Source organism: Dendropsophus ebraccatus, chromosome 15 (assembly GCF_027789765.1).
Source record: "Dendropsophus ebraccatus isolate aDenEbr1 chromosome 15, aDenEbr1.pat, whole genome shotgun sequence".
NCBI classification, from domain to species: domain Eukaryota; kingdom Metazoa; phylum Chordata; class Amphibia; order Anura; family Hylidae; genus Dendropsophus; species Dendropsophus ebraccatus.
The window spans coordinates 67,076,265-67,093,483 of record NC_091468.1 but is presented as its reverse complement, the minus strand read 5'-3'; the positions used below and the strand labels follow the sequence as shown (position 1 = coordinate 67,093,483).

At 43.0% G+C, this 17,219-nt stretch overlaps 1 protein-coding gene across 4 annotated transcripts in view; it reads left to right on the top strand.

Annotated features, from left to right (window-relative positions):
• Window positions 1–16,982, top strand: part of SHPRH (SNF2 histone linker PHD RING helicase) — an 86,634-nt gene extending 69,652 nt beyond the window's left edge. For 3 of the 4 annotated variants that reach the window (XM_069955347.1, XM_069955349.1, XM_069955350.1), the window contains exons 21-30: window positions 464–689; window positions 1,022–1,165; window positions 2,679–2,780; window positions 3,857–3,928; window positions 6,067–6,255; window positions 7,125–7,217; window positions 8,117–8,203; window positions 9,962–10,140; window positions 11,749–11,829; window positions 14,694–16,982. In XM_069955347.1, the coding sequence (XP_069811448.1) occupies window positions 464–689; window positions 1,022–1,165; window positions 2,679–2,780; window positions 3,857–3,928; window positions 6,067–6,255; window positions 7,125–7,217; window positions 8,117–8,203; window positions 9,962–10,140; window positions 11,749–11,829; window positions 14,694–14,787 (1,267 nt within the window). In that variant the 3' untranslated portion in view covers window positions 14,788–16,982. Of the gene's footprint in view, window positions 1–463; window positions 690–1,021; window positions 1,166–2,678; window positions 2,781–3,856; window positions 3,929–6,066; window positions 6,256–7,124; window positions 7,218–8,116; window positions 8,204–9,961; window positions 10,141–11,748; window positions 11,840–14,693 lie in introns of those variants that run through there. The other variant, XM_069955351.1, reaches the window with a different exon arrangement.
• Window positions 16,983–17,219: the final 237 nt, after the last annotated feature.

The following is a 17,219-nucleotide window of genomic DNA, read 5'->3' as shown; positions in this document are numbered from 1 at the left end:
CTAGAACACCTCCTTAGGAGAGGAGGAATTACAGCTTCAGATCAGGATCTTGTCAAAGCCATTTTGATTCTTTGTACCATCATGGAAGCACAGACAGATTTATGAAAAGTATAGATAAGCACGCTTGGGTTCGTCTAAACCTGAAACTCTTTGCATTTGGTTAAGTTGAATGCAACCCTAGTGAGTCCAGAAAAACATGGATAAAACCCCAGTATCCATATTTTCTAGGCATCCTGAGGGCTGCATCCAACTTCTAGATCCACTGGTAACCAAATTGCAATTGATTTAGGATGCTTATAGTGTCCTATAATTGAAGATTTCTAGCCTATAAGGTACTCACCGCCGTGTGCTCATACCTCTTCACGTACCTCGCTTATTACTACACGAGCTTTTATTTTGTGCCTTATTGTCTTGCAATGTGTAGCTGATACTGTTAGTGCCATCCGCTTATTTCCTCTTTCAGGGTCAGAGGTCAGACGGCCATTTTCGAGGAAATGATTGAAGAAGAGAATGGATTGGTGGATGATCATTTACCTAAGACCAGCCGAGGCCTGTGGGCAACCAGTGAGTTGGAGCGCTCTCTAAAAGCAATCCTGTCATTTGCTAGAAGTCACCGTATGGACCACTGGCTTACTGAGGAAGGGGCTTGCTTTATGGAGCTATTTGAGGCATGGAAAAAAGAGTATAAGGTGAATTTCTTTAGCTTATTCATTGACAGTAGTTTGCCTTGAAGGAGAGGTAAGGAAAAACATAACTGCTTTCTCCCAGAAACAGCACCACCCTTTTCCTTTAGTTTGGTTGTGGTATTGCAGCAGATTTCCATTGAAGTAAATTGAGACAAGTTATAATACAAGACACTAACCCAGGACAGTTAGGGTGCTGTTTCTGGTAGAAAGCAGTTATGTTTTCCTAATTCTAGAACTACTGCATACTAAACCTATTAAAATTCAGTTTTTATCGGGTTCGTTATTGGTTTTAACCTTTGTTCTCTGTATATTTTATTCACAAATTGTATCCTTAGTTACTCCATGAATACTGGATGGTCCTGCGTAACCACGTGTCCGCTATCGATGAGATTTCCATGGCAACTCAGCGTCTAAGAGTCAGACTTCCTGATGAACCCAAACCTAACCCTCCCGTTCTGCACATCATTGAACCGCACGAGGTTAGTGCATGCAGTACAGCAGCTTCAGGGAGGACACTAAATAATGTGTAATCTAAAGCTTCTGTTACTTATTAGTCAGATACAAAAACTTGTTATTTTATTCTAATCTGTTTCTATTTTCTGACTGTAATTATTTTTTATTACACTATTTGGACATTATTATGGGGGCGGCCATCTTGCCTGGACTGTTGTTAACAGCATTAAGTGACATGCTTTACAGCAAGACTCATGGACATAGACGACAATAGGCAGAGTCTGCCCCCTTGAGATGAATGTGAATTATTACTGAGCGCGCTCTGTGACCTGTGGTGTCACATGATGCCGCAATGCAGTACAGATCACTTTACAGCAGCTTCCTCTTATCACCACAGACACAACAGGAAGTTTTAGCCCCAGTGGTGAGAATGAAAACTGCACAATATCAGGATTATTTTATAATCTAAATGGTAAATTAGAAAAAATGTCACCAAAAATTCTTTAAAAAACACGTTTAACATAAAAACATTATTTAAACATGAAGTCATTTTCTAATGACACATTCCCTAAAAAGTGTATCCGTTTCAGTTTTTTTTTATTTGTTAGATTAACCCTTCAGTGTGGCGATAAGGTGATTTTAGTGCACTGACTTTTGTTGAGCCCCTTAGAGTGACCTCAATAGTGCACATTTACTTCTTACTCTCCCCATGTCAGGAGGCAAAAGTGCACTGAAAAGGCTTTACTGTGCTGGGGATGCTTTACACAGTACACTACTATAAAGGGGCACGTGGAGGGGTGAAAGGGTTACTGATGCTTTGGTTTTACTATATGAGCAGAAATGCAAGAAATAGCAGTAGAGTAGAGTAAAGAAAGGGTTACTTTGAGCTACAGTTGTTGCTTCGTATAAGATAAAAGGACAGATTGGGGAGATTATACGGCATCGCTGTGGTCATACAGCAGTAAGTACTAGTTTACCTGCTAGGACACAGATGTCAAAGTCAGGCCCTCTAGCTGTTGCAAAACTACAATTCCCATCATGCCTGGACAGCCAAAATTAAAGCTTTGGCTGTCCAGGCATGATGGGAATTCTAGTTTTGCAACAACTGGAGGGCCTGAGTTTGACACCTGTGCTCTAGGAACAGGTACACAGTCCAGGCTTTCAGCATCTCCTGCACATAGCAGATTCCAAATCTCGCACCTCTTTCCTGTGTTTTGTCCTGCTCTGTCTGTAACTAAAGACAGAAATTCCTTGACAACTAGCAGTGGAAAAGCGATTGCAGAGACATAGGGGGGAATTTATAAATATTTTTCTTGCAGACTTCAGTCTAAATTTGTGGCAATTTGTTAAGCAATTGACAGTGTTGCACAAAAATATTTACCTCCCATAGTGGCCAAGACTTTAGAGCAGTGTTTGTGGGGTAAAGGGTCATTTTTGGTAAATGAGGATTTTTACAAATATGCTAGATACCACATTGCTTTAAAATGGAGGAAGGTTGTTGGACCATTTAAATATGTTTATGGATTTTTGCCTCTGCAGGTGGAGCAGAATCGTGTGAAGCTGCTTAATGACAAGGCTGTCGCCAATTCCCAGTTACAGAAGAAGTTGGGCCAGCTCCTTTACCTTACAAATTTAGAGAAGGTATTTGTGACTAACACAACCACAAGCAGATTAGAGCAAGGATGGTGTAAAAGCATGAAAATACCTTTAAGTGGCATCAAAGGGGTTCTCTACAGATCAGGATAACTGATTGATGGGAGTCTGATGACTGTGACCCCTACCAGTCACATTAATGGACGTCAGTGAATGGAGCGTCAGTGGGCATGCTCAGCTACCGCCCCATTCATAGTCTATGAGCCTTCTAAACAGAACACAAGTTCAGCAGTTGCCAAAGTTCTCTAAGTCCCTTAGAGAGTAGATGGAGTGGCGGGCACACATGCACACTGCTAGTTATCAGCTACTTGTTCCCTGTCCTGAGGTTAGGGGATAACGTAAATCTTGCGATTACCTCTACAAAGCGAATCTACCACTTCAACCAACATGTTAAGTTTTTCATATGACCTGATGGGCCCTGCCGCACAGATTCTCTACTTTTTGAACTGCCGCCCAGTTCTCGAGATCTCTGTTTTCTTTTAATTCAAATGAAGTCTTTTGATGCACTGCAGGCGGGCCAGCACATCGATGACTCCTACCCTGGGTGGAGTCGGGGAGGACAGAGGGCACATGTAACCCAAGGGAGGAGACATCAGTGTGCCTGGCCCGCCTCCAGTGCACCAAAAGACCTAATTTGCATACACAGGAAACAGAGGAGATCTCCGGAACTGGGTGGCGGTTCAAAAAGTGGAGGGCACCATCAGAATCTGTGCAGCAGTGCCCCTCAGGTCATATGAAAATTTCTATATGTTTGTTAAAGTGGTACATCCACTTTAAGGAAATTCTGTCCATGGATTTACCTGCCTGTGATAATAAGCACCGATGGGCCTTGTGTTTATGGAAATATTATGGAGACTTAGTTTGTATCCCATTTAGCTTATAGCCCGTACATACTTACAATAGCAAAGCATTTTCCTGCATCTTCATTCATCCTGTATCCATAGAGGTGCAGCATCATTCTATTCCGCTCATTATCCCTCTAAGAACAATAGGGCTAAACCACATAATTATAACCACCTGCTACAGAGCACAAAAAGAAGCTGAATAATTTGTTTCTATTTCAGTCTCAGGATAAAACCAGTGGAGGAGTAAATCCAGAGCCTTGTCCAATATGTGCGAGAAATCTGGGGAAGCAGGTAATAGCCAGCACGGTTCACTATTCTTAGCAATGGGGCATGAAATGTAATAACAGATGGATTTTATACTAATCTGAAATGTTGTATTTAGCACTGTTACCATTCACATTGTGTTACTTTAGAGAAGAGTTTGGACAAGGTCTGGAATGCACACTAAGGGTGGTATTACACGAAGCGATTATCGTTCGAATAATCGTTCAATCGGTCGTATTTGAACGATTATCTTTAAGTGTAATAGTAGACAACGATTAAACGACGAACGATTGGTCGCTGGTCGTTTAATAGGTTTTGAATCTATTTTTATCGTTTGTCTTTTACACATCGTTCGCACATCGTTCGTTTGAATAAGATGTCGTTAGCCGTTCCCTGTTCATTCGCAAATTGAAAGGGGAGTGTTCTTGAATTTTGTTGCTCCAATATAACCGATAATCTTTCCGTGTAGTAAAACGAACGATTATTAGGCAACCGCTATTGCGATCGTTGGAGATCGTTTATCGTTAATCGTTAGTTGAAAAAAATCGCTTCGTGTAATACCACCCTAAGGCTGTGCTCACACAATGTAAATCAATGGGAAAACTACGGCCAAAGTATTCAGCATTCACTCATTTACATTGGTTTCAATAGAAACAATGGCCATTGTTATGCACACTATGTAGCACACAGTGGCCATTGTTCTACAGCGCTGTACAAATAAATTGTGTCATTTATTTGCGTCTGCTGTGTGGAAACGACCACAAATAACTGATAGTACACATACTGTGTGGCTGTCATGTCGGCCGTAAAGACTTTTAGACACACTCGTATGGCCGGCAGTTCACAATGGGCTTTAAAGTGTTGTTTAATTTATTTTTTTTGCAGAAATCAATAGTACATGCGATTTTAAGAAACTTTGTAGTTGGGTTTATTAGCCGAAAAATGCATTTTCATCATGAAAAAGCAGTTTGAAGCTCTCCCCCCTGTCTTCATGGTTTTTCTATGGAGGGGTGGAGGGAGATGAGGCACAGGACAACAAAGAGTTAATTTACAACTACATCACTGGGCTATCTCCTCCGACATCAGCACTGACCTCTCTGACCTCTGAATACCGGCTTTCACACAGCTCCCACTGTGTAATCCTTTGTTCTCTGCTCTCTGCTGCTGACTAATCTCCCTCCTCCCCTCTCCATAGGTTACACAGGGCTCGAGTGATGTAAAAGAGTCGAGATTTCCTGATAATGAGCAGTGAATGCAGATAATGGCATATTTGCCTAATAAACCCAATTACAAAGTTCCTTAAAATCGCCTGTACTATTGATTTCTGCAAAAAAAACAACAACAAAAAAACAACCGGAATACGACATTGACTCTTTTTAATGTTCCTCCGGCTGATAATGCAGTATCAACTGGAGTACATGTTAAACAGCGCCCGTTGTTTGACACTGGAAAAAATGGCTCTGTCAAACAGACGCTGTTTTACAGATTCTGAACATAGGTTTACATGCACGCTTGGGCTATGCCAACATTGGTTGCTTGTACATTGTTGTAAAAAAAAGTTATACTCACCTACCTTTGTGCTGCACAGCTCCTGGTCTGACATCATCCACTCCTCCACAGTCATCACTGCTATTTCCTGCTTTCAAGGATACTCGGTACAAACAGTCTATCAGTGACTGAGGTGGAACACCACTGGGGCCAGTTCCTGCTGCAATGACTTGTTTTGGAAGCAAGAAATAACAGTGATGAATGGGGTGACCGGTTTATGCCAGACCAGGAGCTGCAGGGGACCAGGGTAGGTAAGTATTACTTTGTGCTGCTTTGTTAATTCAGCTCCATGCATGATGGACATGTATACATGTAGAGGGGTTTACTGAGGAACTCGGAGGCAGTGATTTGACCTGGCTCAGTCTCCAACTTCAAATAGAAAAAAAAAAAATGTCATCAGCACCCTAAAATAATGACAGTATACGTGATTTATTCATCCATATGTTTTGCAAGGTTCTAGTCTATCATCTTGGGCCTTCTATTCCATTCTTTTTACTTCTACGTTCCATTTTTATTATTAACTATATGTAAGATTCAGAAGACTGCAAGGGCAAAAAATGGACTATAATCTCTATTATTATTATTATTATTATTGGATTTTGTATTGTCTTTTATAGTGGGCAGTGCTGACTTGCGGCCATTGTTTCTGCAACGAATGTGTAGCCATCATCATCGAGCAGTATAGTGTGGGGACAAGAAAAAGTGCTATTAAGTGTGCGATATGTAGACAGACAACATCACACAAAGAGATCTCCTACGTGTTCACCAGCGAGGTCGCCACCGAGGAGAAGGACCTTCCAGTCAAGGTGAGACATTTACATTGTATCGTTTTCTCTTAAGGGATAAGTTGTTAATTATTCTAAGGTTTTGTTTTGTTTTTTTGTTGCCTGTTCATATATTTTTTTATATTGGGAATTATTACTTCCATTGATGTGTGACTAAATCACATAGTCCCAGGACTATGACCACAAGCTGCGTCTTTCCAGTGTCTGACAGCGCTGTCCAGTGACGGGCAGCATGGAAACAAAAAGCTGTCCGCTTGTGTTTCTTTCAGATGCAGACCTGACAACCTGTATTGTCTCTTTAGCCCTCGCCTTGTAGCTTTATTCCATTACGTGGTCTGAAAATACGTGCGCTATAGGCTGGACTTGTCCTTTTTAAATTTCTATGAAGTTTTTGAACCAGATTTAATATAAATATCTACATTTTCTGTGGATGCTGACTGTAAGTGTGCAGCACATGGTTGTTTGCAGGCCGTTTATATTACATTTTAATACTTTTATCCTGGACGTAATGGCGACACCGCACTGGCCCCTATGGCGGTTGGTTGTGCCCCCCTTTCGGAAGCGGTTGCCGTAGCTACAGTTGTTTGTCAGATATCCAGGTTTTCAATATACAGTAGCGCTTTATAATGATTTACAGAGAACCCTGGAAACCATCAATAGCCGTAACTATAGCAACTAGAGTGGAGTAGGCGTCTGGATTAGCGTCAAACATCTAAATGGAATACTATAGAATGGGGGGGGATAAGATGACAAAGAAGAAAAAGTTTAATAAAATATAAAAACTATTATAAAATAATCCAGTAAGAGAGCTCACTCCTTTTAACAAACTAGGAATATTAATGAATGTATAGTATATCTGCTCATGTAACAGATCTCTTGTGTTATTAAAGGGGAGCCATTCCACAAAGGTTGAGGCTGTTGTCAGAACTCTTATGAAAATCCAGTCATTGGATCCAGGTGCAAAATCTCTGGTCTTCTCAACGGTAAGTGTCTGGGCTGAATGTGAAGGCTTTGCCGGACGACACACAAAATCCTGCTGTGATTATGCATAGGGGTACACCCATACGTACCGCGTATATGTGAGCACTGCGGATTGGATGCTGTGTGCACTCATTTGGTTACACTGATTTAGGCCGGGTTCACACTACGTATAACACCAGCTGCTCTGTGACCCATCCAGGTCACAGAACGGCCGGTGTTACTGAAGATCATCCTGGTTGGTACTGCAGTATGAATGAAGTGTTCATCAGTTGCGGGTTGCATCAGTGTGCCGCTGCATCCCAATTCACCGCTGCACATAATGGAACATGCGACCGGAGCCGCACGCTCCATTGTGGGAACTGACATGTTCTGTGCGGGCGCTATTCAATCAAAAGCGGCCACACAAAACTGACATGTCGTTTTTTTCGTGTGTCCGTTTAGAATCCCTGGCAGAGCGTATACTATGTGTATTGGGTTTTTGGGAAATATTGGGTCTCAAAACCGTACATTTTCTGACGGGAACAGGTTAGTAAATCAGCCCCTGTATGTGTGTACTCTGAATTCTACTAACAGCACAGCTGCAGGTCTTCCTGAGTGGCTGCTGAACTTGGATGCAGCGCTGGGAGGCCTAGAATACATGGATATGGCCTGTGGCTGTATCAATGTCTTTCAGAAGTCCCTAGAGCTGCATCCAACTTCTGCAGCCACCGCTTATCTAATGCCGCACATTCGGAGTCAGACTAACCCGAGCATGCTCAAAGTTTGCTCAACTCTAGTATTCACTGATGTACACTATATGCTTCCCTGGTTTTCCTGCTGTGTCTTTTACTTTGGATATCCCAATAATACTGTTCCCTATGCAGATATACTTAATACTTAATCATTGATTATCTCTCTCCAGTGGCAGGACGTATTGGATATCATTGCAAAAGCTCTGCAAGACAATGGCCTAGTGTTCTCGCAGATCAATGGGATACAGACGTTTCAGGTAATGGAAACCCCTTACTGCACTGTAGCCAGGGATTTAATAGGTGGCAGATACTTTTTTCCTCTGTAAAGGGGTACTCCAGACAAAACAAATTGTGTCTCTCCAGTCTGACACAGTGCTCTCTGCTGCCACCTCTGTCCATGTCAGGAACTGTCCAGAGCAGCAGCAAATCCCCATAGAAAACCTCTCCTGCTCTGGACAGTAACTTTTTAACATGTGAAAGGTGAATCAAGAACAGTTGCTATGGACATTTCTATTCTACAGTAGATAATAGCGCATTGTATATTCTACCCCTCCAACTTTAGCTTTACCTCATGTTGACTCACTTAAAGGAGAAGTCCGGCCAAAATTAATTTTTGATATGTTGTTACTTATGAAAAGTTATACAAATTTCTAATGTACATTAATTATGGGAAATGCACATATAGAGCTATTTCCCTTAATTTAGTAGATCAGGAAGTGTTAGAAATATCTCTGAAGAAGTGACGTCACGACCCAGGGTGTAATTCCTATGGAGTGTCCAGCAGGGGGCGCTCTATATATAGAAGTCTATGGGACTTTATTGTTTCTATGGGTTTCTATGTAATGTAATGTAATGTAGTGTACAGTGCTTTATTGAATGAATACATCTATGGAATACTTTGGGGAGCAAGTGTCCTTGCTCCCCAAAGTATTGCATAAATGTATTCATTCAATACACAGTAAGCCCGCCGAGCCGCCGCATTTCCGCCGAATTTCCGCCGCATTCCCGCCGATCCGCCACACGCTGATCCGCCGCATTCCCGCCGATCCGGACCATATACATTGAACTACAGCTCCCATCATCTGCTTCTAGTATGAACAGGTGATGGGAGCTGTAGTTGGGTAATGGATATGACATGCCGCCGGGCGCAGGGGGGAGCCGCTCAGTACACAGGAGCGCTCCCCCCTCCTCCTCCTCCTTCCGGGATAACTTCCGCCTATACCAAAGCTGACTCCCTGCCTGGCCGCCGCTCTCCGCTCACATATACCGGCTCCCGGCATCAGCGCGGACACCAGGATGCATCGGGAGCCGGTATGTATGGGGTGGAGAGCGGAGAGCGGCGGCCAGGCAGGGAGTCAGCATTGCTATAGGCGGAAGTTATGCCCGGCGGCATGTGATATCCCTTACCCAGCTACAGCTCCCATCACCTGTTCATACTAGAAGTAGATGATGGGAGCTGTAGTTCAATGTATATGGTCCGGATCGGCGGGAATGCGGCGGATCAGCGTGTGGCGGATCGGCGGGAATGCGGCGGAAATGCGGCGGCTCGGCGGGCTTACTGTGTATTGAATGTATTGAATTAATACATTTATGCAATACTTTGGGGAGCAAGGACACTTGCTCCCCAAAGTATTCCATAGATGTATTCATTCAATAAAGCACTGTACACTACATTACATTACATTACATTACATAGAAACCCATAGAACCAATAAAGTCCCATAGACTTCTATATAGAGAGCGCCCCCTGCTGGACACTCCATAGGAATTACACCCTGGGTCGTGACGTCACTTCTTTAGAGATATTTCTAACACTTCCTGATCTACTAAATTAAGGGAAATAGCTCTATATGTGCATTTCCCATAATTAATGTACATTAGAAATTTGTATAACTTTTCATAAGTAACAACATATCAAAAATTAATTTTGGCCGGACTTCTCCTTTAAACCTTCCATATGACGCATGCGACTCAGCATTTCTTTATTATTGACAGTTTTTTTTCATCCTACGCAGGAAAATCTTTCAGCATTTAAATATGATCCCAAGATCAACATTTTACTACTTCCATTACACACCGGATCCAATGGGCTAAATATTATCGAGGCTACCCATGTGTTGTTGGTTGAGCCCATATTAAACCCAGCGCATGAACTTCAGGCAATAGGTCGCGTGCACAGAATTGGCCAAAAAAAGTAAGTTTTTGGGTTTTATTCTGCAGGTATATAAGGTTCCTGGTGCCTTCTGTTCTTCATATTATAACAATATCAGTGACCTACATCTTAAAGGCAATTTGTAATTTTTCTTTTCTTAACCCCTTCAAGACAAAGCCCATTGATGCACGGATGTTCGGGTCAAATTAATGCAATGTTTCTCCCCGCCTACGAGCCATAGCGCTTTTATTTTTCCACCTACAGGGCTTTATGGGGTGTCGTTTTTTGCGCAATGATCTCTAGTTTTTATTAATATTGTAACAGAAAAATTTTGATCGATTTTTTTTATAAAAAATAATTCTGATATGTAATTTTTAAAAATGAGCGATCTTGGTGGTTTTGTTTTTTTTTTGTTTACACCGTTCACCGTGCAGGAACACTAATGTTATATTTGACTAGATTGGACAATTCCGCACACTACGATATGTAATGTTTGTTTATTTTCTTCAAAATATTTTTATATTTATAATGGGTTATAAGGGTTTTTTTTTATACTTTTAAAGACTTTTTTTCTTATTTAATTACACTTTTTTTCACTTTAAAATGTGCAATCAATAGATTGCATGTACTCATCTATGCTATGCCATAGCATAGCATACATCAGTGTTATTAACGATCTATGCATAGAGCCTGCCTGAGAGCAGACTCTATACATGGATCGCCGATCCGACAGGACGGAGGTAAGTGACTTACTCCCACCTGTTGTCACAAGCGATCAGGACCCCCGCAGCATGGCAGCGGGATTCCCGATCACTCAGTGACAGGAGCTTGTCCTGTCACTGAGTACCTTAAACGCCGCGATCGCTCCAGATCGCGGCATTTCAGGGGTTAATGACAAGCAGCTGCTTGTCATTATGCTGGGCTCCCAGAACACTGATGTTTGCGGGACCGCTCTCACTGCAGTGATCCTGCACACATCTACACCCCCTGAAGTCAGGGACGTATATAAATTCCTACTGCATGGGGTATGTGCAGTAGGTACGTATATATACTGATTGCTGATGTGAAGGGGTTAAAGAACATCTATGAGATGAGGTGCTTCAGTTTGTAGCTTAGTTCTGTTGTGCTCAATGTGTCTGCCCCCAGCACCAGCGGGTTTGCAGTGATAGCTTTTCATCAGGGAGTCTTGATACTTCTAGTTCTTAAAGGGTACCTATCATTTAAACAAATTTCTGACGTGTCCTAGTGACATGTCAGTGGTTTGCATTGGTCAGGGTCCAGGTGCTGAGACTTCTACCTATCTGTCTCACTAAAGTAGCGGTGGACAGAATTATAATGGAGCCCGGAACTTCCGATACAGCGATTACCAGATGTTCCATAGGGCTCCATTATAATTGCATCCACTTCTACTTTAGCAGTGAGATGGAGATGGAGAGTCAGAGCAAGCGCTGCCCCTTTATTCCAACGATCAGCGGGGGTCTCAGCACCTGGACCCCGACCGACACAAACCTCTGACAGGTCGCTGTGATATGTAAGAAGTTTGTTTAAATGTTAGGTACCCTTTAAGAACCAAGTTTGAATATGGATCATGGGTCCTGGTTTATATATGAAATATTTAGCAAAAATGAAATCTTATTCCTTTGTTTTTAGAGCTACAATTGTTCATCGATTTCTGATTAAAGCAACAATTGAAGAAAGGATGCAAGCGATGCTAAAGACAGTCGACAGGAGGTATTTGTGATTCTTTTTGTTCACCATTCTAAAATAGTCACTTTTCTGATAGTGTGTCTGTCTTTAAAGTGACACTGTCACCCCCTTTGGGCATTCTGACATCTCTACACAGGTGTAAAGGGTAAATTTAGCGTTTTTTCATACCTTATTTCATATCATACGTCATGGTGTTTGTTCAAGTAAAGAGTGTCCTTTTATCAACTGCAGTTTGTATTAAGTGGGCGTGGCCTCACAGCATTAGCGCCACTAGCCCCGCCCACAACGACACCGCTGGCCTCGCCCCTTTGACGCCCATTGGTTGGCCGACGTAAAGGGGGTGGGGTCTAGACCTTTCGTCCAGCCTGTTCCAATGGCCGACGAAGGGGCGGGGCAAACGGTGCCATTGTGGGTGGGGCTAAGTGGCGCTAATGCTGCAAGGCCACGCCCACTTAATACAATCTGCAGTTGATAAAAGGACACTCTTTACTTGAACAAACACCATGACGTATGATATGAAATAAGGTATAAAAAACGCTAAATTTACCCTTTACACCTGTGTAGAGATGTCAGAATGCACAAAGGGGGAGACAGTGTCACTTTAAGTGTAATATCGGGCATCTAATTTTGAAATGTTTTCTGGTTGTAAAAACTGAGACAATAAATACAGGTCTGTAAAATCCCTTTAAAGGTGTTCTCCAGCGCTACAAAAACATGGCCACTTTCTTTTAGAGAGAGCTCCGCTCTTGTCTCCAGGTGAGTTGAGGTTTGCAATTAATCTCCATTTACTTCAGTGGAACTGAGTTACAAAGCCTGCACCCAAACTGGAGACGAGAAGAATGATATTCTATTATTACTAACAGTGGCACTTCATACAGCCATGCTAATACAAACCACTCTGGAGTAAAATGTGCAGAATTTACTAAGGCTGGGTTCACTCATTATCTGGGCCTTCTTTTGATCCTCATTTTGGTCAGGACTTTTACAAAAAACAGGAGTTTTTGATTGACTTGCTGGTGTAAAGGCTCCTCTTAAGGCCCTATTCCACGGAACGATTATCGTCCGTATTCGGCCGCTACGGACGATAATCGTCCCGTGGAATAGAGTGCAACGATCAGCCGGCATCGTTCATGTCGGCTGATCGTTGCAGTCGCTTGTTTTTCAACATGTTGAAAAACAAGCGACTGATATAGCAGCGATCTGCTGCCGGCGCTCCGTTGAATAGGTGCGTAGGCAGCAGACGCTGCTATATCCTATGGGCTGCCCGGACGATCAGCGATCACCCGGGCAGCCCCCCGCAGCTCCCCGCCGCCCCCTCCCGCACTCACCCGCTCACTGCAGCCGCGTCGAATAGCGGCGGCAGCGAGCGGGGAACAAGGAGCAAACGAGCGCTGAGAGCGCTCGTTTGCTTCTCTAAACGACCCGTGGAAAAGGGGCTTTACACTCAGATATTACCTGCAAAATCAGGCCGCTATCTCCCTATGTAATAGAGCCAGCGATCAGCCGATGCCTGAGCAAATGCTCTTTCATCGGCCGATCGCTCTTTATAAGGTACCTATCATTCCGCTAGCTTGGCAGGATAGCTAGTCAAATCCCTGGTAGGTATACAGCCCTCTTCTAAAGTGAGCCATCGATGGAACTGCTGGAAGCGCCATAGACTGCTCTGTAATAAACTTACATTGCAGTCTATGGCACCTCCATGAACAGCTCACTATAGAAGAGGGACTCGCCGGACCCGCCGGAGTTTTGACTATCAAGCCGTGTAATAGGCTCTGTGAACCAGCGCTGATCTAGCATACTGTCGCTCGCTTAGACAGAGGGTCAGGCCCTATGGTATGGCAGGAGGCCACCACTCTCCTACTAACTCTGACTACTACTCCTACCAACTTTTTGCATCATTGAAGTGTCACTTATTTTTTTAATTTTTTTATCAATAGTACAGGTGATTTTGAGAAACTTTATAATTGGGTTAATTAGCTAAAAAAATGCATTTTTATCATGAAAAAGCAGTTTGAAGCTCTCCCCCCTGGAGAGGGGAGGGGTGGAGGGAGATGAAGCACCAAAACAGGACAACAAAGCGTTAATCTACAGCTATATCACCGGGCTATCTCCTCTGAAGTCAGCACTGACCTCTCTGATCTCTGAATACCGGCTTTCACACAGCTCCCACTGTGTAATCCTTTGTTCTCTGCTCTCTGCTGGTGACTAATCTCCCTCCTCCCCTCTCCATAGGTTACACAGGGCTCAACTGATGTAAAAGAGTCGAGATTTCCTGATAATGAGCAGTGGATGAGAGAGATGGGGGGGACCTGGGGAAAGACTTTTTGAATGCAGATAATGGCATATTTGCCTAATAAACCCAATTACAAAGTTTCTTAAAATCACCTGTACTATTGATTTCTGCAAAAAAAACAAACGACAGTGACAATTAAAAAAAAAAAAAAAAAAGAGTGCAATACTGCAAAGTTGCCAACTTTTATATACCAGAAAACTGTCTTGAATGTGTAAATATTTTTTTTCCTTTAAATCTTTTAGATCATTGTTATATGTGGGAATATTTACATAGGACTGCTAGGCTTGGTTTACGCTACGCGTTTGTAGTCAGTTTAGCGTAAACATTTTATGACAAAGAAACGGATGAAAACACGGATGCAGTTGTGTGCAATCAGTTTGGATCTGTTTTTCCATTGACTTCCGTTATAAAAATAAAAGGCATCAAAACGGATGTGGTTTTTTTTTTCCAGCGTACACAAAAACGTGGTTGCCACGCTTGTGTACATTAAAAGTAAAGACGCATTGTGAACCCGGCCTAAGGCAGAAAATTTGTTATTCTAAATCAGAAATCTTCTTACCCACACATGTTAATGGCAATCCTGCTTCACTTGCAGTCACACAAGTACATCAATGAAACAGTCTGAAGCTTCCGTCCTGACTGTAGCCGACCTCGCCGACCTGTTTACAGAGGAGAGAGAACTCGAATAACTCCAAAAAACCACCCAGCTTCCAGGAGACCTTGCCTGAACCGAGCACCTTCAGTATCTCCTCCTCAGTACGCACTTATGGGACCACCAGGGACTGCGGGAAGAAGACCGACTGCTGTAACCACGTTCTCTTCAGATATCAGTTTCTTATGTTTGTATCAGTGAATTGTTATACCAACACATACGTTATCTTTTAGCAATATTTTCTATTCCGTGGACTTATTTGTAAGTCTGCACTGGAAGTTTTAGGCTAAAATTAGCTTTTTGTGTAATTAAACCTAAAATGTGCTCTAAGGAAAATCTTCCATGCCCTTGTAACAAAGCCCAGAGAGAGTTGGAGGGTAAGTATGCAGAATAAGATCTGCTATTAAATGACATATATTTTATTGATTTCAATAAGCTGTAAACAGTTATTTAAGAAGAAATCCGGAGATTGACTCTCTGTCTCCTCCCGTTGACTCTTGATGTTCTCCAGAGGGTACATGCTGTGCCTGAAAAGTAAATCAAGGCTTCCATCTGATCTCTGACCACCCATAAAGTTCTGGGCACCTGTCCCTTGTGGAAATCTTTGTATTCCAGCTCATTGCTGCCTCCTGAATGTAATTCTCCCCCCACCACCATTTAGTTAGCAACAGCTATTCAGTAACGGATTGGTGGGGTACCAACAACAGACACCCCACTAATCAGCTGTTTCACACCCATAGAGGACGGAGCCAGAAGGTGTTAGCTGTGTATGTAGTGTAGCAGCTGTGCCGTCTTGTCACTGCAGCCTCTGACGTGAAACACTCCGCCTATCCGCTATTGATAGCTTATTTACTAAATTGCGTATTAATTGTTTAGATTTTTTCCCCCTTAGAAAACTTCTTTAAAGGAGTTATCCAGCATTAGAAAAACACAGCCACTTTCTGCCAGAGACAGCACCACTCTTGTCTCCAGTTCAGGTGCAATTAGGCTTCATTCACTTCAATGGAACTGAGTTACAAAACTTGCACCCAAACTGGAGACAAGAGCGGTGCGGTCTCTGGCAGAAAGTGGCCATGTTTTTCTAATGCTGGAGAACCTTTTTAAACTTACACAAGATCAGTTAGTAGGCATACTTAGAAGATGTACCATCAGGTACATCCTCTTTAATCTGACACAGGGATAAAACGGCGCCGTCATGGGGAAGCCGGTGCCGTGATCTGTTTTTCGATCTGCGGCCCAGTTCCTGTGTACGAATTCCCTCCCCTCTATGACGCGGCTCCATTGATTCTAACAGAGCCGCATCATACAGGGGAGGGAATTCCCTCCCAATGGGGGCAGGCCGGCCCGCCTCCACTGCTTGAGCACCGGCCCGGTACACCTGCATAGAACGGTGCCGTACACAGGAACCGGGTTCCGGATCGAAAAATGGACCGCGGCACCGGCTTGCCCATGACGTCGCCGTTCTATCCCTGTGTCAGATTAGAGGATGTACCTGATGGTAAATCCTCTTTAAAGGTCTTCTGGCCTTGTACCGAATACAAAGACACTACCCAGCCAGCCCTGTCTTTTTTTCTAGCCTGACTACGGTCACAACACACTACCCTTTTAAGAGGAATACTTTATTATATTTTTCCCCGAAGAATAGCTTTATATGTAAATATTTTTTATAATGGGTCACATCCTTCCTACATTGTATAGCTTGGTTCCATGCCTGACCACAATACATACAAATAGTCCTCGGAAACCGGTGGTGTCAGTGGAAGTCCTAGAACAGGGGTAGGGAACCTCGGCCCTCCAGCTAAAGTTTTGGCTGTCCAGGCATGATGGGAGTTGTAGTTTTGCAACAGCTGGAGAGCCGAGGTTCCCTACCCCTATCCCAGAACATTTTACAAGTTATGTTACAAACATTTTACAAGTTACGTTACAAACATTTTACAAGTTAGGTTCCATCACTTTGGGTGACGTCCGCCTGGGTAGCTATTACCTCTATAGTTTGTAAATGTTTCTTTCTAATCTCTTGTCTTTTGACCTGCACATGTATGATTTGTACACATGTTATTGAAGGTGGAGAAGGGCGATCCGCCATGTTTATTATCCGATTTCCTGAGCTCTTGGATTGTGGCCGTTCTTTGAAGTTTGCGCACAGCCTGTTTTTAAGAGTCTCCGTGTATAGTTTGACCTTGTATTATGTCACAGTATATGATATAAATGGGCAATAATTACTTAAATCACGTCCCTATGGCTTTGTGACTATGTGCTGCCTCTTCTTCTTAGGATTAACCAGAAAAACCTACACAGGATAGAAAAGCAGACTGACCACCAGGGGGCGCTAATACTTTGCATATGTGCTGTTCAGTCTGTGTCACGCTGGGAAGAGATGTTTGATTCGTGTATGGGAGCTCTGATTTATATGAAGACATCCTTGTATTTTATTGCTGCGCTGTCACTGTGCACCTCACTGTGTATAAT